This window comes from Dama dama, chromosome 23 (assembly GCF_033118175.1).
Source record: "Dama dama isolate Ldn47 chromosome 23, ASM3311817v1, whole genome shotgun sequence".
NCBI lineage: Eukaryota > Metazoa > Chordata > Mammalia > Artiodactyla > Cervidae > Dama > Dama dama.
In genome coordinates, this window is record NC_083703.1 from 30,374,956 (window position 1) to 30,402,343 (window position 27,388).

Here is a 27,388-nt window from a genome sequence, read left to right on the forward strand (position 1 = left end):
TGGAGGCGTCAAGGAGAAAAATATTTTTTAGTGCCATTTCTTGTTGTTCTTGATAAAAAATAGTCACAAGGTGTCAGTGGTTTTAAAAAAAAAAAAGTCACAAATTTACAGCTGCTCCCAGGGGCCTGACTTACTTTGAATTATAATTCTCACAGGTTCAAGATGTAATTGTAACATTGGTCAGTGTTTTACTATCTAGTTATTTGATCTTGTCTACTCTGTGTTAAAGAAATGTAAAGCTGGAGAACAAAGGGAAAAATGACTGTTTTCGGTAAACTTGCATTTGGTCCTTATAGAAATGTCCTTATAGAAATGTAATGAGCTTTTGACATTTTAAATACCCACATTAACCGTGAGTCATTAAAATAGCTGAACTTAAGCAGTAAAATAATAGAAACTAAATGAAGCTGTTAGGAGCTTTAACTATTTTAAGTCAACATTTAGCTTCTTGTTTCCTAAGTTGTCAGAATTTGTTCTCTCAATATCAAACAGATATGCAAGGGTAATATTTAGATCAAGTTTACAATATTTAGATCAAGTTAATGCTGTAAATTAATCCACTGTCAAGTTGTATTGATAACACTGTTTTCAGTATCTACAGAAAAGGATTCTGGAATACACAGTTGGTAAGCTCAGGGTTTTTTCCCCACATATGCACAAAATCTAGATTGCACTTACTTATAGTTAAGCAGTTTCTCTTAGCAAAATAAGTTTAGTTTAGCATTTGGTTTTCTTTTATTACACCTTAGCTTTATTTCTGAATATTTTACTGTCATTTTCAGTAAAGCTAAAGGGGCAGAAAATTATTGATGTACTCCTGACTACCTGTTACTGAGATTAACCAAAGGTTTATACCATTCTTTTAAATATTACTTTTAAGAAAGTTTTATTATTGTCATGGCTCATGCATTTGAATATTAAAGTACCATTTTGTACTTAGCATAAGTTAGATGGATGCTTAAATTTTTTGAGCATTATTAGTCACCAGGTACTTAAGCAGTTTTGCTAAGTACTGCCTGGAAGTGCAGAGGCCTTTTAGAATTAGAGCTGATAACCTTTGAGCAAGTCTCAGGCCCTGTGCATGTCCTGTGCTTCTCATGAGTCGAGGACGCCGGTGCTGCCTTCCCTAAACACACTGAAGACATGGGCTCAGACTGCCGCGGTTAACGTTAACATCCCCACAATCGGAAACTACACTTGACTGCTTTTAACATATTTGACCAACTTCAGGCAGACGTGTTTTTTTTTTTTAAATCAGTTTCTACTGTTAAACAAACTGCGAAGTCCTGGATTCCTCTCTAAGGAAATGTGGCTAGCCATGGGTTTCTTTTGTGATAATAAAGCTTGGCATTTTGAAACTTTTTTCACTTATTTTATACATCACAGTTCTTGAAGTAAAACTCAAATAGCCAGTGTAATGAATCCTACCCACTTTTATGCTCTTCTTGAGAGGCTTCAGTGCCCAGTGGTTAAGAGCATGGCCTGGGTGCCCTGAGTGCCTTGTTTGAGTTCTGGCTTCACATCTTACTAATAAACTAACCCCTCTGCCTCAGCCTCCTCCTTTGTGAATGCAGATGGTAAGTGTGCCTACCTCAAAGGGTGCTTTCGAGGAGTAAAGAGTGTGTGAAAGAATTAAGCCTTGTTGCAGAGGAAGCGCCATATATCAGTATTAGCTGTAACTATTCTGTACTGTAAAACATTTGGTGATCACTGCAGGGTTTTTGATCAAAGTCTGTTCTAGTACTCTTGGTCATTAAATACATTCAGCTAGCATTTATTATGCTAGAATCACATATAAAACAATAAAAATACGGCCATATGGAATATTAAATTGATGGTGATAATACTGCAGATATATTCAGAAGAATGTTGACAGGCATGTCTTGAACACCCACCTTGGATCATAAGCTCTACTGTTAAGATGACATCTTAAGGGTCAGTGAATATGTACAAATGTATACAATAGTTACATTGGATTATGTGACTTAGGATAATGAAGTATAATTAATTTTTAGAGCTAAAAATTAAAAATGAAGTCTCTGGGTTCTTGTAATAGGCCAGTTGTAGTTATGAGAGTTGAACATGTAGTTGCTACTGATTGTCTCTAGTGACTTTACATTCACGTTGAATGTAGGTAATGGTACTCATAGGGGAGCTGTGCAAAATAGAATAATATATAATTCTTCCCCAGTCACACTGAGTCTGTAGAGTGTATTTCATCAAAAGCTCAGGGTAGCACCTGAGCTAGAAAAAAGGTTCCGTGTCCCCTTAAACCTCTGCATTCTTCAGCTCCTTCGCCGGCAGCTATATTATGATGCTCAGCCCAGTCTCTGTTGATGTACATATTAATAAACTAATTGTTGAGTAATTTAGGACAGAGACACTTGCTGTAAATTATGATTCAACATATTCCTCAAAGAACAGAAAGGAGTAGCACCAGGCGCCCAGCTATCAGCCCTGAGCCTCATCACGTTGGGTTACCCCTCTCTGGTGCCAGTTTCTTAGCTGAAACTTAAAAGTCACTGTCCAGTTTTCCTCCCATGTAAATAGACACAGGCTAATTTATCCTTCTCCCAACACTTGGGAATGGAAAATTCCCTTCTGGACAAGTGAGAGGGCTAGCTTCCTAGGTCCACTTGGTATTGGTTCCCCTAAACACCCAGTTTATTCTCCTCTTCCGTGGATTCTGTTGTATAATTTTAATTAGTCTTGTGGATTCAGTACTTATTTTTGGTTTTTCTACAATGCAGCATGGTGATAATGCATTTTAGTTTCATTGATCTGCAAATTGGTTTTTAGAGACTCCACTTAAGTGAAAGCTCTGCTTTTGCTTTCTTAATACAAAATATCAGCAAACCAAAATGTTTATGAATATCATAAACACTTGTGAATAAGTATATTAAATGCACATACATAACCATGCAAAAACATAACCTACTGGTGAATTTTAAAGAGGTCGAATGCCTTTTAAGTATTTTCTTTAGGTTTTAATTTTACCACTGTCTTCCCCCAACATTCTTAAAGATGATGAAACACCTGAGGTAGGTAAAGGGCTGGCTTTCTTCTGTAGCCATCAGTTTACAGTAATAGATTCAAGCTTATTTAAGTTTGAAGTGTGTTTATGACCCATCGGTGAACGTCGTCCTGTGTGAACTTGAAAAGCTTGTATTCTGCTGTGAAGTGTCCTTTCATCAGTTAAATCCAGTTGGTTGAGGGTGCCATTCAGTTCTTCCATATCCTTGCTTATTTTTCTAAACTTATTCTCTTATAGTTGTAATCGTGCATTAGTTTGTCTTCTTTGTTTTTGCTTTGTGTATTTAAACATTGTTAGGCACTTACTCATTTAGGATTCAATTCTGTCTCAGTAACCTGGACCTTTGAACATTAGGGTATAGACACTGCATCTTGAAGTAATGTTTACAGGGTAAAGTTTTCCATTCTTTCACTGGTACACCTACCCAAGTCTTTTGAAGTCAGTTTCCTATAGGCAGTATATAGTTGGTTTACCTTTTTCCCCCTATTCCCTTGTAATTATTGATATGTTTTGGACATGAGTTTGAGCAAACTCTGGGAGGTAGTGAAGGACAGGGAAGCATAGGGTGGTGCAGGCCACTGGGTCGCAGAGAGTCACACACAACTTAGTGACTGGGAAACAATTGATATGTTTGGATTCAGTTCTCCTGTGTCATGTTTTCTGTTCTATTTTTCGGTCATCCATTTCCTCTTTACTGCCACCTTTTAGGTAATAGGATCATTTCTAAGTATTCCATTTTTATCTATTATAATTTTGACTGGTATCTGTTAGAATAGATTTTTTAGTGGTTGCTCTAGAATGAAATGAGCCTTTTCTTTTTTCAACCACTATACTCTCCCCTGTTGCCAACTTCTCATATAAATACTGTAAGTGTTCTTGTTTAGGAAGCTCAGCTTCTGGAGTGCAAGGAATTTCAAAATCAGAGGAGCTTTGTGAATCCGCACTGCTGCTAAGAGTCAATGGCCTTTTCTCCTGAAGCATCTGTTTCCCACTGCTTAGAGTGGTGGTTTCTCCAGCACTAGGAACTATATTTACATCTTGATCTCTGCTTTTGAAATCCGAGTAAGTGTCCTTTAGGCAAAGTACATTTTGTTCTGGCTGAGGGGCAGGAATATTCTCTTTGATTCCTGGCCTATAGACCCCTTTGTTCAAGGAGGTAACATCCCCACTGTTTCTGTCCTGGGAAGATAACAGAACAGTGTCCGATTGGCTGTCCCAACCTTGACTTCCTTGTTCCGATATGTGTGTTGACTGAGAGGAGGCCTGGGAAGAAATGTGCGTTGACTCCCCATCAGAATCACTGAAAAGCTTCGGGGACTGGGAGCCCCCCGCCTCTGTGGAAGATGGGAGGTTTTCCGAACAGTTGTCTGTGCCTTCAGCGTCTCTTTTAAAGAACACTTCCCACTGCGGTACTTCCCCATCGGCCCTCTGCTGGGGCTGGAGGACAGGACCTATGTCTCCTTGAGCTGATCCTGGAATTTCTGATTCTTCACTTTCACTGTTGGACTCCTCACAATCTATAAAGTTTGCCCAAAGGAACGTTGGCATACTCTCTGCTTTGAAGCATCCTGTGCTTTCTCTCCATTTTTCAGGCTGGTTTTGAGATATAGCAGGTGTGGGAAATACCTCAGGGTGAAGAGTCTGCTGGCTTGGAACCTTGTGCCTTAAAGGTGCTGGCAGAAGATCATCAAAGAGACCATCGTCATCTTCCTCCTCTGTGAGACAAACAGAACAAGGTGTGTAGGTGACAATGCAGAAGGAACCAATTCATGCTTTTAATTAAAAATCCACTTTGCAGCACTTAGCTGCATTTTTCAATTCATAGAATTGCAAATAATGGGAATTCACTCTTCTTCCAGAAGTTAAAAGGTCGCTTATTCTTGGGATGTTCTGAACAATCTGACCTGACTACCAGCCTTCAGCTTGTCATAAAGCCAGGCAGTGAGTTGAGACTAGAGATCTGCGCTCCCCTCTGATTAGAGAGTCTTAATCAGTGGTTCTTATCTGGAGAGCTTTTTAAATAAAATAGCTTTCTACATTTCATTTCAGACCTACTGAGTCCCTGAAAGTAGGACTGAATAATTATTTTTTAAGTTCTACAGTTGATTCTCTACATCAGTTCGGCTTTGAAACCATCTATACTAGGAGAGACATTTGCAAACTCTTTGTGCTCAGCCAGTAGATGTTCAATGCATTGGCTGATTTAATAAAAAGACAATTTTTTTCTAAAGTTTTCCTCCTATGAGCATTTTTTGATATCTGTTAATACTTCATGCATGTTACAGGCTAAATGTCTGTATCCTTTCAAAATTCTTAATTTCTAACTCTGTGATGGTATTTGGAGGTGGGACCTTTAGAAGATAATTAGCTCATGGTGGGGAAGGGGAGGAACACATGCGATGGGATTAGAGTGTCTGTGAGGAAAGGAAGCAGATTTCTCACCTTCTCCAGACCCATGCACAAAGGAAGGACACTGTGTGTGCACAGTGAGAAGGTGGTACAAGCCAGGAAGTGGGCCCCCACCAAGACCCAGACCTGCCAGCACCTTGATCGTGCCATCCTAGCAGCCCCCAGAACCGTGAGTAGTCACCCAGTGTCTGCTCATTGCTATGCAGCCTGTGCCAAGTGCACAAGGCCACGAGAGACGTGGAGGGGGCGGGGGGAACAGATCAACTTTAACCAAAATACTGAATAAGCCACATCTGGTGTCATTTTACTGTCTCAAGCATGCTGCACTGGCCTGAAGTGAGCCCTGTCCACTTACATCCTGAAAATGAGGAAGTATTACATAGAGAATGAATGTTACATGAGTTAAAATGACATGGCATGGAATTAGGGAAGGGGGAACAAATATTTTCCTGCCCTCTAATAGTACCTAAGCTTGAAGAATGAAATGGAATGCTCATGAGACTGCTTACTGGATAGGGTAGCTCACCTATTCTAGTGATGAACCTGGTCTTAAGAAGCAGGTAATTATAAGTTAACTATTTTCCCAATGACAGGGTGTAGCTTAAAAGTACACTGCTTAAAGCTGCTTTAACGGGGTCGGGGGGTGGTAGCATAGGAACCATCATCGAGCTTCCTGTCTTACCACTGAGGAGACAGGCCTGGAGAAGGTGTGTGACAACGCAAGGGTCAAGAAACTAGACACGCGGGTTGAGGGAGGAAACCCAGCCCTTAAAGTCCAGGGTTCTGTTACAACTGATAATTGTTCAAACAAGCAACTGTTTATCTTCTACTCATCTTCTAAAGGACTTACGGTGACTTAAGATGTCTAGCTGCTGTATCTGTAGTCATCCTAATGTCCAAGTGATGGCTTCATTTTAAGCCAGGGATTAATACATTTGTTATAGCTCCTTCACAATGTGCCAAAGTTACCTTTCTGTGGAATGTGTTTGTATCACTTCTAATGCTGGGCAGCTTCATGTTCTTCTGAATCAGTGACTATATCAGTATCATGGTATGTTTCAACTGTAAAAATAATCTGTCAGAACATTTTCACATTAACTCACCTGTATGTGTCTGAAAAAAAGTAAAATTTCTATGCTATTGGAAGTTTATTTTGACATTCTATGCTATGACTATAAAAATTTGAAATTTCTCTCTCTGAAAATGGGAAGGCATATAACAAAACATAAGAAATTTTAAGTGTTGAAATGCTTAAAACATTTACACAAACTGATAAGACACCTAAAGCCAATAAAAAAGGATGAATGTCATAATTCACAGCTACTTTCCAACCATCATGTACTACTGATCTCTGTGTAAACAGGTATAATCAATTTGGCAATATGTATCAAATACTAATTTCTACAATTCAATTTAATCCTATAATAATAATAAGAGCTGTGAAATAGACTTAACAGATAATGTTCATAACAATATTTATAAAACTAAAAAGTTCAAAATAACCTAAGTGTACAATGACAAAGATCAAATATACCATGGCATCCAACAGATGTGTAGAAAGGTGAGAAAATAAAACCTATAATAAGGAAAAGTCAAAATTGACCCGGAAATGATAAAATATAGTAAATCCTCAGGATCTTGGATTAAGCAATAGTTTTTCTTAGATATGACACCAAAAGCAAAAACTATAAATGGAATTTGATAAATTGGGCTTCATCAACATTTAAATTTTTATACTTCAGAAGACATCACAAAAACAGCTTTCCCCAGACCACAACACCCTGAAAAACAGCCTTTCAGGGAAACCCATATCCATGACGCCAGGGTCATTCTTCCTACCTGAGTCTAGGTGGATTGTTCTAGCTCTCTTCAGTTTTCCAAGTGGTTTATACTTGGGCTCAGTACTTTGGGAAGATCGGCATAAAGGCTTTAAGCTGAAATAATAAGAGTATTTTATTTTTCCTGTTGGAAAAGCTGCTGGAATATAAGTGTTATAGAGGTTATGAAAACCTGACTATGGGGGGAAAGCCATACCACTACTATTAAAAGCAGAAAAGCAATGTTTAATAATCAGAAATTACTTTCCTGTAACAAAGTGGTAAATACAAGCATTTAAACAACCTAGTAGACCTCCATCTAATTGTAGGACTGGGGAGAGCAAAACTTTTCTCTTTGTTTTTGCACTGCAGAAAAGCAGGTCCCTAGCCTAATAACTAGTAAACTAATAGAGGAACACCTTCTGGCATTCAGGGAATTTCAGTGTCACAACGGCTTCCTTCTGCCAGATTCCCAGAAGCCTTTAGGATTATGTAGAACACACTTGCTTGAAGAAAGCCTATGTGCTCCTAACCAGCCTGTTTCACATCCTTGCTCCCACTTTCAGCCCAAAACTATTCTCTAGGTCCATCCCATTCAACAACATAAATGCCACAAGTAGTGGCCACTCACATTTCTTTAACTTTATCCATAGTTGTGCCTAATGGGATGACATTTGGATAGACATTCACAGGACAGATGTAGCTCAAGAAATCTTTAATCTGGAAGAAGGAAAACAAAATGCATCAGTTATCTCTCCCATGAAAACCCTGGGTGTTAAAGAAGAGCAAAGCGAGGAGAAGCTGAAATCTCTCAAGACTGTGGCTCCCAACATTGGCTTCACATGAGGAGTGTCCAGGACCTTTCAAGAAGAGATGCACAAGGTGCAGGCCCTATCCCCAAAGATCCCTAACACTGAGCTGCAGTGGGGCCTGGGAAGCAGTGATTCTGGTCGCCAGTAAGGTGTGAGACTCACTGATGACTGGGATTCAGAGATTCTGTCCTTCATACGACATTAGTTTCCTTACCCATAGTGACCCATTAGGTCACTCACACATAGTAAATATCTCTCCTTCCAGGAAGTTGGAATTTAGCTGAGTATTTAATATGCAAAAGGAAACAAGGTCTTCAAACTGCATTCCTTTCCTCTGATGTGTAATTGTTAGCAATACACCAAGAGGAACTACATCTTTGAGATTGCCTGATTTGTTCTCAGGATTTATTCTAAACAAGGACAGTGACATGCAAACATGTCATTCATGAATACCCTCTGCAAAGCTCGGAATGCTAAACAAGAACTTTCACCATTCCTCAAAACATCTTAGCAACCCAGACAGGCTTCTGCTTTGTCACTTACTAGATCTTGGTGAGCTTGTGATCTCAAGTTACCTCATGTCTCTTCGATTCTTCATCTAAGTGTATAAATGACATAATATGTGTGAAGTGCTTAGCCTGGTACCTGCTGCTGCTGCTGCTAAGTCACTTCAGTCGTGTCCAACTCTATGCGACCCCATAGATGGCAGCCCACCAGGCTCCTCTGTCCACAGGATTCTCCAGGCAAGAACACTGGAGTGGGTTGCCATTTCCTTCTCCAATGCATGCATGCATGCTAAGCCGCTTCAGTCGTATCCGACTCTGTGCGACCCCATGGACAGCAGCCCACCAGGCCCCTCTGTCCACAGGATTCTCCAGGCAAGAATACTGGAGTGGGTTGCCATTTCCATCTCCAAGCCTGGTACCTAGCACATGGTTAAATATTCAATAAAACTATTAGGAGTTGGTCATGACAACACAAAGATTTTTCTTTCTTTCTGCACATGGGGAGACTGAGGCACAAAGTAAGTATTAGCACCCAACTCTTTCAAGTAAAGCACCACAAGAGGTAGGGAACAGCAATTATTAATAACTCTGGATTAAAACAAAACAGGAACCTTAATTAAACCTAGGGGAAAGACAAAGATCCATTCTTCGGCTACTTTTCATAAACAATTTCATTTGCACTTTCAGAGCAGGCATGCAATGAAAAACCATTGTTACCTGTCCACAACCTATATGATTTGTATAATCAATCCAAAGTTGAGGCTGGTAGAAATCTGAGGCTTTTGAAGGGATTAAGCATGAAGCAAGGAAGGTCAGAAACGGTCCAGGGAGACAGACACCCAATGCACTCTCCTGCTTGTCCATAAAGTCACTGCAAACAGTGGACCGCTGTTCCTGGTCGAGTAACTACAGGGTTCTTGTGAGCCTCTAGTCATAGCACCTTGTCAACCAATCAAATACACAATCTTGCTTTATGTGAGCTTCTCTTTAAAGACATCTTACATAATATATATTGTTGGTCCATGGACAGTGAACTCAAGGCCAGGGGCTCTGTAACTCACAAATGAACAAAAATCAAACAGGTGCCTCCTCCATAAGGCACACTGCAGCCTCCTTGCGCTTAGGAACACTTGACAGCACTTCAGCATTACACCCGGGGGCTCTTTCAAACAACAAAATCACCCCAAAAGCACAAAAATGAGGAAAATGCAGCAGTAAACAGTGAAAAGGACACGTGTTTACAGTCTGTGAGCTGAGACACGAAGGCAGGAGGCCACCATGTGCAACCTGAGTCGGGAATATGTGCGTCAGGCGAGTCCAATCCTTTGCTTCCCGGGTGTACGTGTGTGCAAAGGACCACTGAGCACCATGCGCACTGATGTAAGGGTTCAGACAAGTGTCAGTGAGCGGGCGGGTTTGTGATGAGGAATCCACGAATGATGAGAATCAATAATACTTGGGGGGGGTGGGGGGTGGAAAGGACATAGAAAACAAACCTGTGATTACCAAAGGGGAAAGGGGGTGGCAGAAGTATAAATTAGGAATTTGGGATCAACAGATACACACTATTATGTATAAAATAGATAAACAAGGACTTGCTGCATAGCACAGAGAACTATATCCAGTATTTTGTAATAACCTATAAGGGAGAAGAATCTGAAATGAATGTATGTGTGTGTGTTTGTATTATATATGTGTGTGTCACAAACACACATACATACAAATAACTGAATCACTTTGCTATCCATTAGAAACTAATTAGAAACTATTAAAAACTAATACAACATTGTAAGCTAACTATACTTCAATAATTTTTTTTTAAAAGAATGCCATTCCCTGGAGCTGTTCAAATCATTACCATGCCCACAGCTCACTGCTGCAGAGCTGTATCTGTGTACCTCCAATACAAAAAACAACCATTATCAGGGAAATGCATTAAGTGCAGAAATGGCAAAACTAAAATCATACATGACAAAGTGTCATAAAAAGCCAGCTTTTTCTCCAATATATGAAATTACTGAACCCCTGCACTTGTAAGATGCTAGCATTTACTTTGGAAATGCTTGAGAATTTTGCAAATAAATTACGTATGTCGGGGCCCCATCCTAGTAGGTCAATATCATATATAAAAAGTATCCTCACATAACCATATTAAAGTCCTCTTCAACTGAGTAATTCTACTATACTGATCCTTACTAAGGACAGAGTGTATACCTCAATCAGCTTTGTTCTTCCACACTTGCGAATATTGAGGACTATTTTTTAAATGGCTTTTCAGTACAATCAAAATCCAGGAGGGGCCAAGAATCTGGCCAGTACAAGGCAGTCTATCATGAGGTTTTATCTGCAGTGCTCCTTCAAATAAGATTTCAGATCTTTTTTCAGTCTTTCTTTTTATTGAAGTACTCCTTCAAAGAAGATTTAAGATTTTTTTCAATTTTTTAATTGAAGTATAGTTTATGTATAGTATTATATGTCACAGGTATACAATGTAGTGATTCATATTTTAAAAGGTTATACTCCACTTATACAGTACTGACTGTATTCCTTGTGTTGTATAATGGAGTATTTTACCTTAACTATGATTTCATTAGGGACACTTTTTTTGTCTGTTAGCCTTTAAATTTTAATTATTAAACTATAGCTGATTTACAGTATTGTGTTCACTTCAGATTCTTTTCCATTGTAGGTCATCACCAGACAGTGAATATAGTCCCATGTGCTGTGTAAGATTTACCATTCTTTTATGACAAGTAAACAGAACTGAAGTGGGGAATTTCAAATAAATTTAGAAAGCGAGGCGGAGAGAAAACCTTAATCGTACGTTTTCTTCAATGTTTAGGATGAAAATGGTGGTGATCAGCAATTTCCTTTAGACTTAAGTGACATACCTCATCCACTGAGATGTCTTCCCCGCATTTCTTTAGGAAAAGCCACAACCCACCTTGAGCAGTAGAAAAAGAGATGCCCCCAGAAGCCACGAAGGCTGCCAAGGTTCTGAGCCTATGGGATCCTCTTACCTCGCTGTAGGAGGAATGAAAAGAAAAGCAGGCTCTGTAGGAACTCTCTCCAGTCCTAGTGGGAGATGCAAACACAAAATTAAAGGTCACTTAATCAAAACTAAGTTCTAAACTTCAAGTCCTTTCATGTAGGCTACTGCAGTGTGAAATCATCCTACCATCAGTAATTTCTTCCTTTCTTCTGGAAAGGGGGGACCCTTTCCAGAAATGTAAATTTTTATCGACATTCTGAATAGCAAGCATTAAGGAAATTTGCTAAAACATAATGATCAGTGTGGGGCTCCCCTACTCCACCAAGGGCTTCTACTTCCTACAACATCCATTCATGACTCCCCGCCAAGCAAGACACCCCAACTCTAACCCTCTTGTCTGTCTAACGCAGGTAGACTCTGGGAGATACTGGCCAATAGATAGGTTTGGAAGCAGCATTTCTGTAGTTCAAATAGAGTGTAAATTTCAGAGGTTATTTTCCACAATTGTAATGTATCCTCTTCTTGGGCTTAGACTAGACTGCATTTAAACCATTGATTTAATTGATGCCTTCAAATTGTGGTGCTGGAGAAGACTCTTGAGAGTCACCTGGACTGCAAGGAGTTCAAACCAGTCAATCCTAAAGGAGATCAGTCCTGAATATTCATTGGAAGAACTCATGCTGAAGCTGAAGCTCCAATCCTTTGGTCACCTGATACGAAGAGGCAACTCACTGAAAGAGACATTGAGGCTAGGAAAGATTGAAGGCAGGAGGAGAAGGGAGCAACAGAGGATGAGATGGTTGGATGGCACCATCAACTCAATGGACGTGAGTTTGAGCAAGCTTTGGGAGATGGTGAAGGACAGGGAAGTCTGGTGTGCTGCAGGCCATGGAGTCGCAGAGAGTCAGAAATGACTTGATGACTGAACAACGTTTCTCTCCAAAGACACTGCTTGCTTACCTCACAATGATGTTGGTTTTTCTGGTCCTTTCTCCAAACCACATGGTAGATGGCTTAATGCTGATTGTGTGGAGTGGAATTCTATTTTTGGAAGTAATGCCACATGGTAACTTATTCCACTGAAAATATTCCTCTGCCTAAAAACATTTTTAAAATACAGAAAAACAGTTTAACATTTTCAACAAATGTGTTTGTAGGTAGGGTCTCAAAAACAAACATAGATGAATTTTCAGACATAGATAATAGACAGACAGACATGAGGAAACAGGTAAGTCCAAAGTGAGGAACATTCCACAAAATAACTGGCCCTGGACTCTTCAAAAATGTCGATGTAATGAAAGAAAAGCAAAAGACTGGAGACTTACTTGATCTACATCAAAAGAAACTAAGGAGATCTGAGTGAATGCAACACATGATTCTAAATAAAATCCTGGGGACTTCTCTTGTGGTCTAGTGGCCAAGACTCTACACTCCCGATGCAGGGGGCCCAGGTTCCATACCTGGTCAGGGAACTGGCTCCTACATGCCGTAACTAAGAGGTCATACACTATGCTAAGATCTGCGCACCCAAATAAATAAATATACATAATTTTAAATCCTGGACAGCCTTGCTTCTCCCTCCACAAGCCATAAAGGACACGATTGGGACAACTGGATATTTGAATATGGAGGACATCGCATCCAACAGTGTTCTATCGATGCTGAATTTGCTGAGTGTGAGAATTGTACCGTGGTCATATAGGAGAATGTCCTTGTTTAGGGTGAAGTGTTATGACTCAGATGGGTTGGGGGGGTGGCGTGCTGGTTACACACACACATAAGAGAGAGATGAGGCTGCCAGGAAAAAGACATGGTGGTGGTAACACACAGTGGAATCCAGGTGAAGAGGACGAGGTGTTCACGTGACCCAGTGATTCCACTCCAGGGTATACATCCGGAAAAAAAAAAAAAAAACCAAGAACACTAATTTGAAAAGATATATGCACCCCAATGTTCACAGCAGCATTACTTATAATTGCCAACATGTGGAAGCAACAAGATGTGGTACATATATACACCATGAGCTATGAGAGGGAAGTTTGGGGGAGAATGGATACATGTATATGGCTGAGTCCCTTCACAGTTCACCTGAAACTATCACAATGCTGTTAATTGGTTATACCCCAATACAAAATAAAAAGTTAGAAAAGAAAAAAAATACAAAACAAGAGCATTATCAGCTCAACTAATGCTGATAATGTGCCATAAGAAAAGAATGAAATTTTGCCATTTGCAAGAATGTGCATGGACTTTTAGGGTATTATGTTAAGTGAAATAAGTCAGACAGAAAGACAAATACTATATGATATCACTTATTTGTAGACTCTAAAAAATACAGCGAACTAATGAATTTAACAAAAAAGAAGCAGCTCACACATACAGAGAACAAACTAGTGTTAACAGTGGGGAGAGGGAAGGGGAAGGGGCAGATAGGAGTAGAGGATTAAGAGGTATAAACTACTAGATATAAAATGAGCTACAAGGACGTATTGTACAGCATGGGGAAATAGAGCCAATATTTTATAATAACTATAAATGGAGTACGACCTTTAAAAACTGTGAATCACAATATTGTACACCTGTAACATATAATATTGTACGTCAACTATACAAAGTGTAGCACTCAGGTGCTCAGTCATGTCTGACTCTTTACAGTCCCATGGTCTGTAGCTCGCCAGGCTCCTCCAACCATGAAATTTTCCAGACAAGAATACTGGAGTGGGTTGCCATTCTCTACACCAAGCAAAAAGAAATCTGCCAATTAAGACATTTATGGGGTGTTGTTGGGGGAAAGACTACAAGTCCCACAGAAAAAGGACAAAACAGTTTCTACTTTGTATCGACATTATTTTTATCCATCCATTAAATAACTGCGTGGTGTGTGTCTGTGTGTATACATACACAAACAAAATGATGAAGTAAATTCATGATGTAAGTTATAATATGCAGCTGAACAGTCATCAAAAGAGTTTCTTAGCTCGTATTTCTCCTGTGGTAGTTTGAAATAGAATACTCCATGGTATGAATAAGAATTTTTTAAAATTTTGCTTTACTTTAGGGCAAAGAAACTTTAGGATTTTGGCTGATGGAGTTACATAGTATTACTACTACAGAGATTATCCAAATGCATAAATGTACTATTTACTAAAATAAAAATTACTCAGCATTTAAATGCCAAGATTAAAAATTTAGAGAAGAATTATGATCACATGAACCCCTGCATTTGACAGTCACTAATTAGTAGTTAAGTTACACCGAATGACAATATAAATTAAAATGGAAATGTTAAAGCCCAATTCAAAATTGAATCCCTGACAGTTAATAAGAGAAGGAAGTTCTATGGTGCCATCAGAAAACCAATTACCAGTGAGTTTCAAAGAAACTAAAAATATTCATTTGAAACTGGATCACCAATACACATAACTACTTCAAAATTTAAGGGAGTTCCCTGATGCTTCAGTGATTAAGACACCACACTTCCAATGCAGGGGGCGTGGGTTTGATCCCAGGTCAGGGAACTAAAATCCTACATACCGCGTGGTGTGGCCAAAGAATTTTTTTTAAAAATTCAAAGCAAAGTTATATTTAGGTATTTACCTCAAATGAGAAAAAAATAAAGTTTATAAATGTGCATGTGTCATGAGTTTCAAAAGTAAACCACAATGGATGGTGATTACGTTTTGTTAAATTTTAAATTATAAGCTCTAATGTTACTACTTTCCTTACAAATAAATCGTTCGTTACATAATTCATTACAAATAAACATATATCAATTGTATAAACATATTTCATTAGAAATTACAAGTATCTGTCTGTTTACTAACTAGGTTTATGATAATGGAATATAGTATGTACCGCTGCATGACCCTGATCTAACACTGGGATCTCAGCCTCACTTTTCACATTGGGAAATTGAAGAGCCTAGAAAATGGGATTTCTGAGGTTCCTTCTAAACCTAAAATTCTGGTTTCTGTGAATCATACAAACAGTAAGAAAAAGAGTTCGCTGCGTACCTTTGGATGTCGACACGCATGGATCTGGGTGTCACGGTCTGTTGTCAGATGATGGAGAATGTCAGGCATGTTTCGAAACATGTCTAGTTTATCCACGTGAACCTGAGGAAAACAGCACAAATAAGTATGTTATTGGAATTGTATTTCCTGTAAATAAAGTATTAAAGGGTAAATTGGGCAGGGGTAAATCATCCAGTTAGAAAATAACTCTTTCTTCTTCCTTAAAGCCTAGTTTTCAACTTTCAATGCCTGTTAGTACCTGCCAGGACATTGAGATCCCATGCCCTGCAATCAGCGTTACTGCTCATTGTGGGAGGCAGTGAAAAGTGTGGTGACTTGGCTGGTGGATTTCACTGGATCTGTCCATCAAGTCATTCAATTCATATTTCTTGTATATCTGTTCTACATCATGCTTTATTCTAAATATTGGGTTTATTGCAGTGTACATAGCAGACAAAACAATGAAGAATCACTTGCTGGACTTCCCTGGTGGTACAGTGGATAAGAATCTGTCTGCCAATGCAGGGGAAAGGGGTTTGATCCCTGATCCAGGAAGATCTCACATCCAGCAGACCAGCTAAGTCTGTGTGCCACAGCTACCGAGCCCGAGGGCTTCAACTACTGAGCCCGCCTAAAGCCTGTGCTCTGCAACAAGAGAAGGCACCGCAATAAGAAGCCCACACACTGCAAAGAAGGGTAACCCTACTTACTGCAAAAGAGAAATCCTGAGTGCAGCAATGAAGAACCAGTTAAACCAAAAATTAACTAAATACATAATTTAATAATAATTTTAAAAAGAGTCACTTGCACGTGGAATTCCCTAGTAGGTTTAGTGGGTAGGACTTGGTGCTTTCACTGCCAGGGCCCAGGTTCGATTCCTGGTCAGGGAAATAAGAGTCTGCAAGCAGTGAGGCATGACCAATAAGTGAATAAACAAATAAAATGTTTATAAAAGGACTCACTTGCTCACAAAAACACACACAACATGCTGTATACTGGCAGCTGGCAGGAGGGGTGGCCAGCAGGAAGAGGAAGCAGAGACCCAGATCCTCCCTTTCCACACTCTTCTTTATTGGGTGAAAGGAGGACTCTGGCAGATGCAACAAAGCAAAACAGAACAAAGCTCAGCCACCTTCAGAATTTTAAAGCTAATACATTTTAAATTGTTAAAACCAACATGTCGGTTTTACTTAAATCTTCTCTTCTGGGTATTTTAGAGTAAACAAGTACCTAAATTGATACAAGGATAATGAAATAGCACCCTCCCCAAAGCATTCTAATTTTGAAGTCTGAATAACAAAACAGATTAGACTAATGTTAAATCAGTGTGGAAATTAAATACCCACACAGGTGTAGAAAGAATCCAAGCCTGACTGTGACTTAGCCTTATTCCTCTCACTGCCTGTTTTCCTAATGACTAACAAGGAGAAAAAACAAATGGATTTTTCTGGCCTAAGGAGATAAAAAAAGAGGTAAATTCTGAGATGTACAGAGAGACATAGGGAAACTTTCATCCTCGCGAAAGTGAAGGTGCTTGAAAGGGTTGCTATAAATCATCCCTCAGATCTCATCTCAGATCCTCTGTCAAAAAACCTCACTCTTCTCCCCATTTCTGTGTACTCTTTTCCCACCAGGCATGTAGGATATTAGTTCCTCAACCAGGGATGGAACCTGTGCCCCCTGCACTGGGAGTGCAGAGGCTTAACCACTGGACCACCAGAGAAGTCCCTATACTCCCTGTTAAACTCCTTCTCTAAAGTTGTTTCTGTTCCCTACAGAGGGATTAAGAGACTTGCAAGAGGGCTCACTCCAGGGTCACCTCCCTAGGACCTGCCTCCTCTCCACCATCCCTGGGCACCTCCCAGGCCCAGGGTTTCTCCCTGCCAGGCCTCTGAGCTGGAGCTTCCAGTCTTGTAGATTTCACACACCACTGAAATTCACAAAACAAATTCAGGATTGACAGGTGGTGGCTAGCTTTATATTTTGCCAAGAAAGGACATGAGGGGAAAAAAAAAAGCAGACTGTAAAATGTATGCAAGTGTGCACACACATACACAACATATAATTACTGTGATTTTTATTTAAAAGGCCATTTTAACGTCAAAACCACATAGGAACCACAATCTCAGAATGAAAGCAGATCTGTCCCAAAATGGAGAATTGGGAGCTTTATGCCAAAAATATTTGGACAGGAAAACTTAAGGAAGAAATTAAGGAAAGAAGGACTTAGGAAGTAAGGCTTATGGAGAGCCGGGGGGTGGGGGTGGGGGGGGGCAGAAATTGTTTAAATTTCAAATGTAAAAGCACTAAACCTTTTTAGTTTTACTAAATTATGTTGTATATAAGTGTTAAGTTCATGGTAGAAGTCTGTTAACCAGAGGATCGATAATAAAAGATGCCAAATGAAGTAATATTTAAACGTCCAACTCGTTCCAGCATTTGTTTTGTTCAGAGCCACCACCAAAAATCCATCTTCTCTCAGGGGTTGTGGGCACTGCCAGAAGCGGTCACTCTGCTCACTTCGCTGCCGGGGTTCCCAAGAGCCCAGCACTCAGCTCCCATGGAAGGGACAGGTGAACACTGACTCCCAGCCTGACCTGACGTGTTTCCTTCAAGGGGGAGGGGCTTAGTGCCCCAGGACAGTATTCTCCGTACACTTTTGACCATGATCTCCAGTAAGAAATACGTTTTTGAATTGTGATCTTTTCCCAAGCTGGCGATTTGTGGCACACTCCTTTCTTGGGATACTGGGCAGAGGCAGAGCCGCAGCCCCTGGTCAGGCACGTGATCACGAGGGTGAACAGCTCACACACTTATTGAATGCTGTAAGTGAAAACCAGAATGGTTGTGTGCGTCCAGAACACACAACCATTCTGGTTTTCACTTACAGCATTCAATAAGTTACCTGAGACTCCCAACACTTCATTGTAAGACAGGCTTTGTGTTAGATGGTTTTGTCCAACTGCAGGCTAATCTGTGTTTGGAGCACATTTTCAGATAGATGAGGCTAAGCTATGATGTTCAGTAGGTCTTGGCTATTAAAGGAATTTTTGACTTAATGATAAGCAATGGACTTAGTAGGACAAAGCCCTGTGGTTAACACAAGGAAGGTCTAAATAGGCACGTGTCTGATTCCTGATGTAAATTTTCACATGACAGTGATTACTTTTAACTGTAAGCAACTCCCTCAGATATTTCCTAGTTCAAATGTATTCTCATTGCTGGTCACAAACACTAAATTTCATGACCCGTGATTTTGAAAAAAAAAAATACATTCTTTAGGGGACTTCTCACCAAAGGGCTCTTCCCACTGTCAATTCTCCCAAAAGGAAGCAAATAAAGATGACAAAGGCTGTCAGATCCCTGGTGGCTCAGTGGTGAAGAATCTACCTGCCAATGCAGGGGACACCTGTTTGATCCTTGATCCAAGAAGATTCCACATGCCACGGAGCAATTAAGCCCGCACCACAACTATTGAGCGCTTGTGCCACAACTACTGAAGGCTGCATGCCCTAGAGCCTGCGCTCCACAACAAGAGGAACCACTGTGATGAGAAGCTCACGCACTGCAATGAAGAGTAGCCCCCGCTTGCCACAACTAGAGAAGACCCCACACAGCAACGAAGACCCAGCACAACCAAAAATAAAGTAAGTAAAGACTGCGTCCATCTGTTATGGTTTTCAGTCTGGGGGATGCTGGGAGCGGGCATGAAGAAGGGGAGCAGAGGAGGAGACGGGAGGATGGAAGCTTAGAGCAACAGAAAAGAAAGAGTCGTCAGGTACCTGGAGTCCAAACTCCTCGCTGAGGTTGGTGAAGAGATACTCGTAACCATAGGCAGCCTTGCAGTTCAGCCACACCACGTGGTAGGGGCTCCGTGAGATCCAGCTTCGGACCAGCTCCAGGATTCCACGCAGACACTCCTCCTGGGCATGAAGGTTCAAAGGCAGTTAACACTGCTCCACGCCCAGGCTTCCCAGATACCCACAGCAACAGGACAATTAACGTCCCATCTGTTACTCCCCAAACCGCCCTCTTAAGAAATATAGCAGTGCTCCAGGGAGACGTACCCGACTAGGAATTTGATAGTATTTTGGGTCACAGAAAGTTGTGTCTAAGTACACACTCTGGATGTCTTTCACTCTGAAAACAAAATTGAAACAAGGGGTGTGACTCATTGCACGGGAAATAAAATAGGAAGCCTACACTTTCAGTTATTTTACAGTTTGTTCTGTCATTTGGATTTTTTCTTATATCAACATTGTTGGGAAATGATTTCCATTTGATGAAATAATACAGCTCATGCATATATGGTTCAGTGAATTTTGACCAGTTCATGTAATTACCACCCTGATCAACACATGGAATGTTACCATCCCCTCATTTCAAGAGGAAAAATGTGCCTTCCTGTTACAAATATTATTATAATCCAGTTAGATTTCTAAGAGAAACAAAGGCTGATATTTAGTGGGGAGAAACACACAATAAAACCTTTAAAACAATGCAGTCTTAAGGTTCCAGAACTCCACAAAGCCCAGTACCTGCCCCCAGAGTGCAGAAGCTCCATTCTAGCAGCTTCTCCTTTAGCCAATCTGAAGTCTCCTGTGTACAAGACAGTTCCATTGTTGCCCTGAAATAAAAACCTGGAAAGAAAATAGATCTCAGTGGCTTCTAAGTCTCATACAAAATTCTAATAAATTTATTCTAAATCCATATACTAAATATATGTGCTGTGCTTAGTCACTCAGTCGTGTCTGACTCTTTGCGACCCCACAGACTGTAGCCCTCCAGGCTCCTCTGCCCATGGGGATTCTCCAGGCAAGAATACTAGAGTGGGTTGCCATGCCCTCCTCCAGGGGATCTTCCCAACCCAGGGATCGAACCCAGGTCTCTCACACTGCAGGCAGGTTCTTTACCATCTGAGCCACCAGGGAAGCCCAAGAATACTGCAATGGGTAGCCTATCCCTTATCCAGGGGATCTTCCTGACCCAGGAATCAAACCAGGGTCTCCTGCATTGCAGGTGAATTCTTTACCAGCTAAGCTACCAGGGAAGCCCACTAAATATATACTAAATACAAACATATACTAAATCCATGGCCCATGTTGCCTGCCAAACACAACCACTGTGGTACGGTGCTGATGTAATTCCCAAAGTGTTAAACCACACTGAACCCTCAGCTGCCACGTCTTCCCAAAGAGGGAAAAAAATACATGGGTGATATCGCTAAGTTTGCAAGAGATGTCCCCTAAAATGCATTAGCACCTTCGACTGTATACAGGGATCACCCCTGCTCACAGAGAGAAAGATCCACATGATGAGAAAATGCAAAGCCCGTGGAAAGATTGCTAACTGAAGTCTTCCACTGTAAGAAAGCCATGTTTCAAACTTGACCTGTGCCCCAGTCCCCCCTAGTTTAGCCCTGGAAATGAAGGTTAAAGGAATTGCCATCACAAGAAGCAAATCTCCTGGTACAAGTTATTTTCTAGACGCTACAAGTTTATTTCTACAAATGTAATACATATCAACACAAAATAAATGGGCGAAATAGATGAATCCCTTACATAACTGATCCTGGGCAATGACCAGCAGGTAAAAGAGTCACAACAATCTCTTCCTTCTAAAAAGAAAGAAAAAATAACAATAATAGAAGTTATCATTAGGACCCAGCTAAACAAAGCCCTCCTGGGTAGAACAAGTACTTCTCAAGAACATGCTGTATCTTTCTCCTTTCCCCACTCTCCAAATTCTGGAAACAAGTGGAATCCTCATTCACAAAACAAATGGTTAAACATAGAGTTCCAATACAACACAGCAATTCCACTCTTGGGAAGAAAGAAATGAAGTGATGGGCCGAGAGATGATCATACTGAGTGAGGGAAGTGAGGCAGAGAAGAAGAAATATAACATCCCTTACACGCAGGATCTAAAAAGAAATGATAAAAATGAACTTATTTACAAAACAGAAGCAGACTCAGAGACTTAAAGAATGAACTTATGGTTACCAGTGGGGAAGAATGGGGGGAAGGGATAGTTAGGGAGTTTGGGATGGACATGGACACAATGCTGTATTTAAAATGGATAACCAACAAGGTCCTACTGTGTAGCACAGGGAACTCTGCTCAATGTTACATGGCAGCCTGGATGGGAGGGGAGTTTGGGGGAGAATGGATACATGTGTATGTATGGCTGAGTCCCTTCGCCGTTCACCTGAAACCATGACAACATTGTTAATTGGCTATGCTCCATCATAGTAACTCCTCCAGTTATGTTTGACATCGTTCATTCCTCAGGCCCCTTTAAAACAGGCTCTCCCGCTGGCTGGAGCTGGAGGCAAACACACAAGCCTCAGTGAGTGAGAAGAAACAGAAAGGACCAGAGGGGGGCGGCAGGACTCTGATCAGGGAGGGCCGCCTGCTGCCTGCTGCCCAATTCTGAGAAAGCCATTCACTGACACAGGCCGCCAGGGACTGAGAGCATCTCCCCAGAGTGCCAGCTAATGGAGCTCAGGAGGGCGTTTAGGAAGGTTACGCCATCCCTTCCCCCTCCCTCGGAACAGTTACTGTGAAAGTACTTCAGTGTCTGATCTCCTCCGGGGAGGACATGTGAGAAGTCCATCCCTGTCCCATGACAGCCACACCACCAAGGACACTCTTCAGATTTGAATGTGGCAACAAAGCAGCTTCTAATTGGGCTACATAACAAATGTTAACTGGATTTTCTGTAAGACAGGAAAACACCTCCCAGCCTGACGTATGATTTGAGATAAAAATAAATACATACATAAATGGTGGGTCCGCAATCCTAGTTACTATTAAAGAAAAAAATTGAATGCACAACACAAAAGTACCTGCGTCTGAATTTTAGGACAAAAAAGTAAACTAGATCCACTTGAACAATGTCTTTTTCTTGAATAAGAAAATGATTCAGAAAAAAAGTCACCATATACATAAATCTGCTGCAAAAACATTAAACACTGTTTTATATACCTAACATTATAATCAACTTAGTACATGTGACAGTCATACTACATAGTAATCATACCATTACTATGGCACCCCTATAACTAGCATGTGACACTAATAGAAGCAATTCTGTCCTTGGAATTGAGTAGAAGCAATGGTCAGTCCCTAAAATGTAGAAAATAAATACATCACAAACTTTTTTTTCCTTACAAACTCATTCATCTACCATAAATTTTATTTCTGGCTAAGTGAGCATTCAAAATCAAGGAGAAAGATAATCATTTAATGCTAAATAACAACTTTTAGAAATACAATATTTAATATTTAGTTACCTCGCCTGATGCTTCATCGACCAAAGATATCTGGGTAGGAGTTTCAATTTCAATTGATACCTATTAAAATAAGACATCAGGTATATAACATATTGTACACAGTCTTTCATGACTTTATATGCCTTTGCCATCTAAACACGGAAAGGGAACTAAGAGATATTACAGACTTTCAGTGGAACAATTTCTGATTTCACTATAAAAACAGTTTTACAGCTTGAAAACATGATAAAGTTATAATTACACCCTTCTTGAGGTTGATGTGTCAATATGTATATATTGGATGCCTTACAAACATGTACATCCTCACACACAGCATTTCTACTATGAATTCAATTTCCCCCCTTCACCTCCCCAACCCTCCCATTCCCATTCAACTTGAGTCTTTGTACAACATGTAGTCACATGTTCTTTATATTTAGGTTTTCTGCTGCTGAGCACAGTCTGCCATCAGTCTGTGATATGCTGGCCTAATTCACAGATTCAAGAAGCTATCCACACACTTTATAGAATGGCAACCAGCACAGAGAGGCATTCAGTAAGTAGTTGATCAATGAAGGTAATTTTTCATCTTCTTAGTCCACTGATGTCATAATACCTACAGTGAGGTTCAGGTGTGAAAATAACCTTACATTTTTGGATTAAACACATACTATTCATGAGGTACTATTTTTTTAATACTGTTAGATTCAGTATTAGGATGTTCACATGTGCTCATATAGAAATGGCCTTTTTTCCCCATGTATTATCATTATCCATTTGACAGTGAAGTTGAGCAGCTTATCTTTTTATTGTCTCCTACAATAGGGATTATTTGTTCTTTGAATATTTGGCAAAAGGCAAGATAAAACCATCTGGGCCTGGGGATTTTTTTAAGAAGAGATCTTTGACAACTGCTTTAATGTCTTTGATGGTTACTTCTTTATTCAAGTTGTCTACTTTTCTTGACTCAATTTGGGATTTTCCTACTTTTCCAGGCATTTACCCACTCTATCTAAATTATTGAATATACTATATTAACTTTCAAAGCAAGGCACTGCTGTTCATTAAGTTATTTTCCTTTATATCATTTGTTATTTTTATATGCATCTTTGTTTTTTCAGCCTTGGCAGAAGTTTATCTTTATTTCTCTACAGACCAGCTTTTACTTTTATTCATCTTCCTTTTTATTTTCCGTGGTAGTTTATTTTCTATGGTAGGTAGGATGGAACCCAGGCAGGGACAAAGTGGCTTGTGTGGCCTGAGAAGATGGGAGTGAGTGGTCCTGGTTTTTACTGTGGTGGTGGGCCTGGGCTTGCATATTGGAATGCCGTGTAGGTGCCAAGGAAGGTGTAAACTTTTTTAAAAATCAGTTTGCTCACATGTAGAGCAGAAGGGAAAGGCGGACATGGGAGCTGAAAGTTGCCAGCAGTCAGGACATCAAACAGACTCTTGTTCAGGACTCTCTGATAGCTCCCCCAATTATTGATGGTTTTAATCCATATAAGGACACCTAATTCTATCTACTCACTGTGGTTGTTTCTCTGATCAGTCACTGAGTGATCAGGGACTACTATATCTGGTCTTTTAGTTAGTTATATCTGGTCTGTTAGTTAGTTATATCTGGTCTTTTAGTTAGTTATATCTAGTCTGTTAGTTGCATATATGTTTATATCTTTTCTCTGTTTTTGGCTGCACTTTGCAGCTTGCAGGATCTTAGTTCCCCAATCACAAAGTGGCATCTTCTTGATACTTTTAAGAGGCTGTCCCTTTGAATAGTAAAAAACACACTCTTTGAAATTAATGATATTTTTTGCCTTCAACTCTCTGCATGATATAATAGTTCCTACTCTGGCATTTTTAGTTTCTAATTGTTGAGTATATCTTTTCCCTTTATTTTTCCCCCACTTCAACCTGCATTTTTCCTTTAGTGTTATCTATGTGTCTTGTAGACCAAAACTTGGGGATCTATTTTTTTTTAAACCTAAATCAAGAATTTGTCTTCTGATCAAAAGTTGAAATAAATCCATTTATATTTAGAGCAGTGACTGTTATGACATAACCTTGCCTGCCATCTTCACATTTTCATACCATGCTTTGTTTTCCTCCCCTTTACTATAACTTTCTATTGGAGAGATCCATTTTATATGGCCAGATTCAAAATTATCCATTATACTTTTATTTTGGTTCTTTATTATAAATGATGTTATGTTTACTTTTCTTGTAAACCATAAGCTATGTTATTTTTCCTAATCTATTCCATGATCTAAATAAAAGGTTTATTAATTCTGTCAATAAACAGTTTACACTTTAAAGCATTAAAATGCAACTCAGCAAGACCGCCTGTGAGATTAGACAAAATTAAACATCTAGGTCAACATGTTGGGGGACAAGAAAGAAAAATCAACAACAATAAAATGTGAACTTCTTCTAAACTAATGAATTGCAAAGGCTAAATATCAACATGGTGTTTTTTACTGTGGATAAATACATTGTGTGAGGAAGTGGGCTTTGAGTAACGACAATATTTTGTTCAATACACCTCGAAAAACATTTCCCACTTGAAAAAAAGAATTAGTGTCATTTAAAAAACAAAACTTACAATTCGTTTCTCCCAAAACCTGTACTTCGGGCTCGTTAACAACAACTCTTTAGTAACAGGTGAACAGTATAAGCAAACCTTCAAGCTGGGGAGAAAAGACAAAAGAAAAAAGTCATTTGAGTGCAATTCAAAATGAGCCGCCATCTGGATGACTAGGAAATATGTATCAATGTGTGTCACTTGTCTCGAATAAATCAGAAACTGTGCTGGCACAAACGTATGAGAATAGTTCTTAGCAGCCCAACAGTCCAGTGACCACTTCAGTCCCATGATGGTGGAAAGGGACATGGAAGAAGCAGAGGACAGACTGGACAGGGCCTTCTGACCTCCTCAAAGGCTGGTCCTCACCATTCTCATCTTAAAGACATGCATTTTACAGGATCAGCTGTGTCTGGAGAGATACCTGGATAAACTACCTCTGCAGAAGGGGCAAGGGGACAGAAGACATCTGCCTTGTACTTCATATAAATCTATTCCGTTTATGTTTTTAGTAGGCAGAAATCAACTTCATGACAAACTTTAAAACTTCAACACTCCAGTTTCAGTTTAGTTTAGTTCAGTTTAGTTCAGTCGTGTCCGACTCTTTGCGACCCCATGGACTGCAGCACGCCAGGCCTCCCTGTCCATCACCAACTCCTGGTGTTTACTCAAACTCATGTCCATTGAATCAGTCATACCATCCAACCATCGCATTCTCTGTTGTCCCCTTCTCCTCCCTCCTTCAATCTTTCCCAGCATCAGGGTCTTTCTTCGCATCAGGAGGCCAAAATATTGGAGTTTCAGCTTCAACATCAGTCCTTCCAATGAATATTCAGGACTGATTTCCCCTAGGATGAATTGGTTGGCTCTCCTTGCTGTCCAAGGGACTCTCAAGAGTCTTCTCCAACACCACAGTTCAAAAGCATCAATTTTTTGGCGCTCAGCTTTCTTTATAGTCCAACTCTCACATCCATACATGACTACTGGAAAAACCATAGCTTTGACTAGATGGACCTTTGTTGGCAAAGTAATGTCTCTGCTTTTTAATATGCTCTCTAGGTTGGTCATAACTTTCCTTCCAAGGAGTAAGCGTCTTTTAATTTCATGGCTGCAGTCACTATCTGCAGTGATTTTGGAGTCCAAAAAAATTAAGTCTGTCACTGTTTCCATTGTTTCCCCATTTACTTCCCATGAAGTGATGGGACCAGATGCCATGATCTTAGTTTTCTGAATGTTGAGTTTTAAGCCAACTTTTCCACTCTCCTCTTTCACTTTAATCAAGAGGCTCTTTAGTTCTTCTTCACTTTCTGCCATAAGGAATCAGCCTGCAATGCAGGAGACTCCGGTTCAATTCCTGGGTTGGGAAGATCTGCTGGAGAAGGGAAAGGATACCCACTCCAGTATTCTGGCCTGGAGAATTCCATGGACTAATACAGTCCATGGGATCACAAAGAGTCCAGACACTCCAGTTTAGAGGTTAGGAATACACTCTATGACAGATCATACTTTCCAAAAATGGCCATGTTAATATATATCCCCCCCAACTATACACGGTCTTCTTAACAAAATGGTCATGGAATTTCCACTGACAGAAGGGGTCTGTGTTGACCTCCCCTTGAACCTGAACAGACCTTTGTCACTGCCTTAGCCAACAGAACGTGATGGAAGTAATACTGCAGGGCTTCTAAGTCTAGATCTCTGGACAATATGGCTGCCACTAGCTCTCTTTTATAGGTCTCTGGTGGCCAGATGGTCAAGAATTCGCCTGCAATGCAGGAGACCTGGGTTCAATCCCTGGGTGGATTGACACCTTGGAGAAGGATTTGGCAACCCACTGAAGTATTCTTGACTGGAGAGGTCCCAAGGATAGAGGAACGTGGTGGGCTATGTCCATGGGGGTCACAAAATTGAGCCGGACACAACTGAGTGACTAACACAGCTCTCATTTGGGACG

The 27,388-nt window shown here is 40.2% G+C and overlaps 1 protein-coding gene across 2 annotated transcripts in view; it reads right to left on the reverse strand.

The window, feature by feature from the left end:
* Nucleotides 1–2,972: 2,972 nt before the first annotated feature.
* The window catches only part of DCLRE1C (DNA cross-link repair 1C), a 34,286-nt gene continuing 9,870 nt past the window's right edge, over nucleotides 2,973–27,388 (reverse strand). For both annotated transcript variants that reach the window (XM_061126272.1, XM_061126273.1), the window contains 12 exons: nucleotides 25,456–25,540; nucleotides 22,878–22,937; nucleotides 21,145–21,200; nucleotides 20,122–20,223; nucleotides 19,651–19,723; nucleotides 19,366–19,506; nucleotides 15,584–15,685; nucleotides 12,531–12,667; nucleotides 11,599–11,653; nucleotides 7,892–7,980; nucleotides 7,283–7,377; nucleotides 2,973–4,749 (listed from right to left, as the gene is read on the reverse strand). In XM_061126272.1, the coding sequence (XP_060982255.1) occupies nucleotides 3,773–4,749; nucleotides 7,283–7,377; nucleotides 7,892–7,980; nucleotides 11,599–11,653; nucleotides 12,531–12,667; nucleotides 15,584–15,685; nucleotides 19,366–19,506; nucleotides 19,651–19,723; nucleotides 20,122–20,223; nucleotides 21,145–21,200; nucleotides 22,878–22,937; nucleotides 25,456–25,540 (1,972 nt within the window). In that variant the 3' untranslated portion in view covers nucleotides 2,973–3,772. The remainder of the gene's footprint in view (nucleotides 4,750–7,282; nucleotides 7,378–7,891; nucleotides 7,981–11,598; nucleotides 11,654–12,530; nucleotides 12,668–15,583; nucleotides 15,686–19,365; nucleotides 19,507–19,650; nucleotides 19,724–20,121; nucleotides 20,224–21,144; nucleotides 21,201–22,877; nucleotides 22,938–25,455; nucleotides 25,541–27,388) is intronic.